Source organism: Macrobrachium nipponense, chromosome 2 (genome assembly GCF_015104395.2).
Source record: "Macrobrachium nipponense isolate FS-2020 chromosome 2, ASM1510439v2, whole genome shotgun sequence".
NCBI lineage: Eukaryota > Metazoa > Arthropoda > Malacostraca > Decapoda > Palaemonidae > Macrobrachium > Macrobrachium nipponense.
Genome location: NC_087201.1, coordinates 160890141 through 160890618, shown reverse-complemented (window position 1 = coordinate 160890618; position 478 = coordinate 160890141). Strand labels below are relative to the sequence as shown.

The 478-nt window shown below is 43.9% G+C and overlaps 1 protein-coding gene across 1 annotated transcript in view; it reads left to right on the top strand.

Annotated features, from left to right (window-relative positions):
• The window catches only part of LOC135221352 (early endosome antigen 1-like), a 1533-nt gene extending 1300 nt beyond the window's left edge, over window positions 1–233 (top strand). The window contains exon 1 of the mRNA XM_064259154.1: window positions 1–233. This exon is cut by the window's left edge and continues 1300 nt beyond it. Within this exon, the coding sequence (XP_064115224.1) occupies window positions 1–233 (233 nt within the window).
• Window positions 234–478: the final 245 nt, after the last annotated feature.

Genomic DNA, 478 nt, shown 5'->3' with positions numbered 1-478 from the left:
CTCTGCAGGATGCTCTCCATCGTCTGAAAGAAATAGAGAACTTGCTGGAAGAAGCGAAGAAAAGAGAGAACGAGAAAGACGAGGAGGTCGAGAGGCTGCAGAAAGATAATGAAGTCTATCGAGAACAAATTGAAAATATGGAGATGAAGCTGGAAAATAACTGCGAGGATTGCAGAAAGGCCTATTTTTACGAACAAACTCAAGGAGCAGGGTACATAAAAACAGCCTCTTAGTTAGGAGAAGGAAGGTGTAGAGATTGAAATGAAAAGGCAATATCAGGAGAACCTGAGGCAAAAGAAAAGAGAAGCAGAGGAGCAGAATGAACGGGAAAAGCAAATCCAGGATAACATGGAAAGCGTCCTCCGTCAAAAGCAGAGCCTGGAATGCTTGCTGGATTGTAAAGAAAAAGATATCATCTCTCTGAAGAAGAAGGAGAGTGAAGCCCAGCTGGAAGTGCAGCGACTTCTCAAGGACTGCG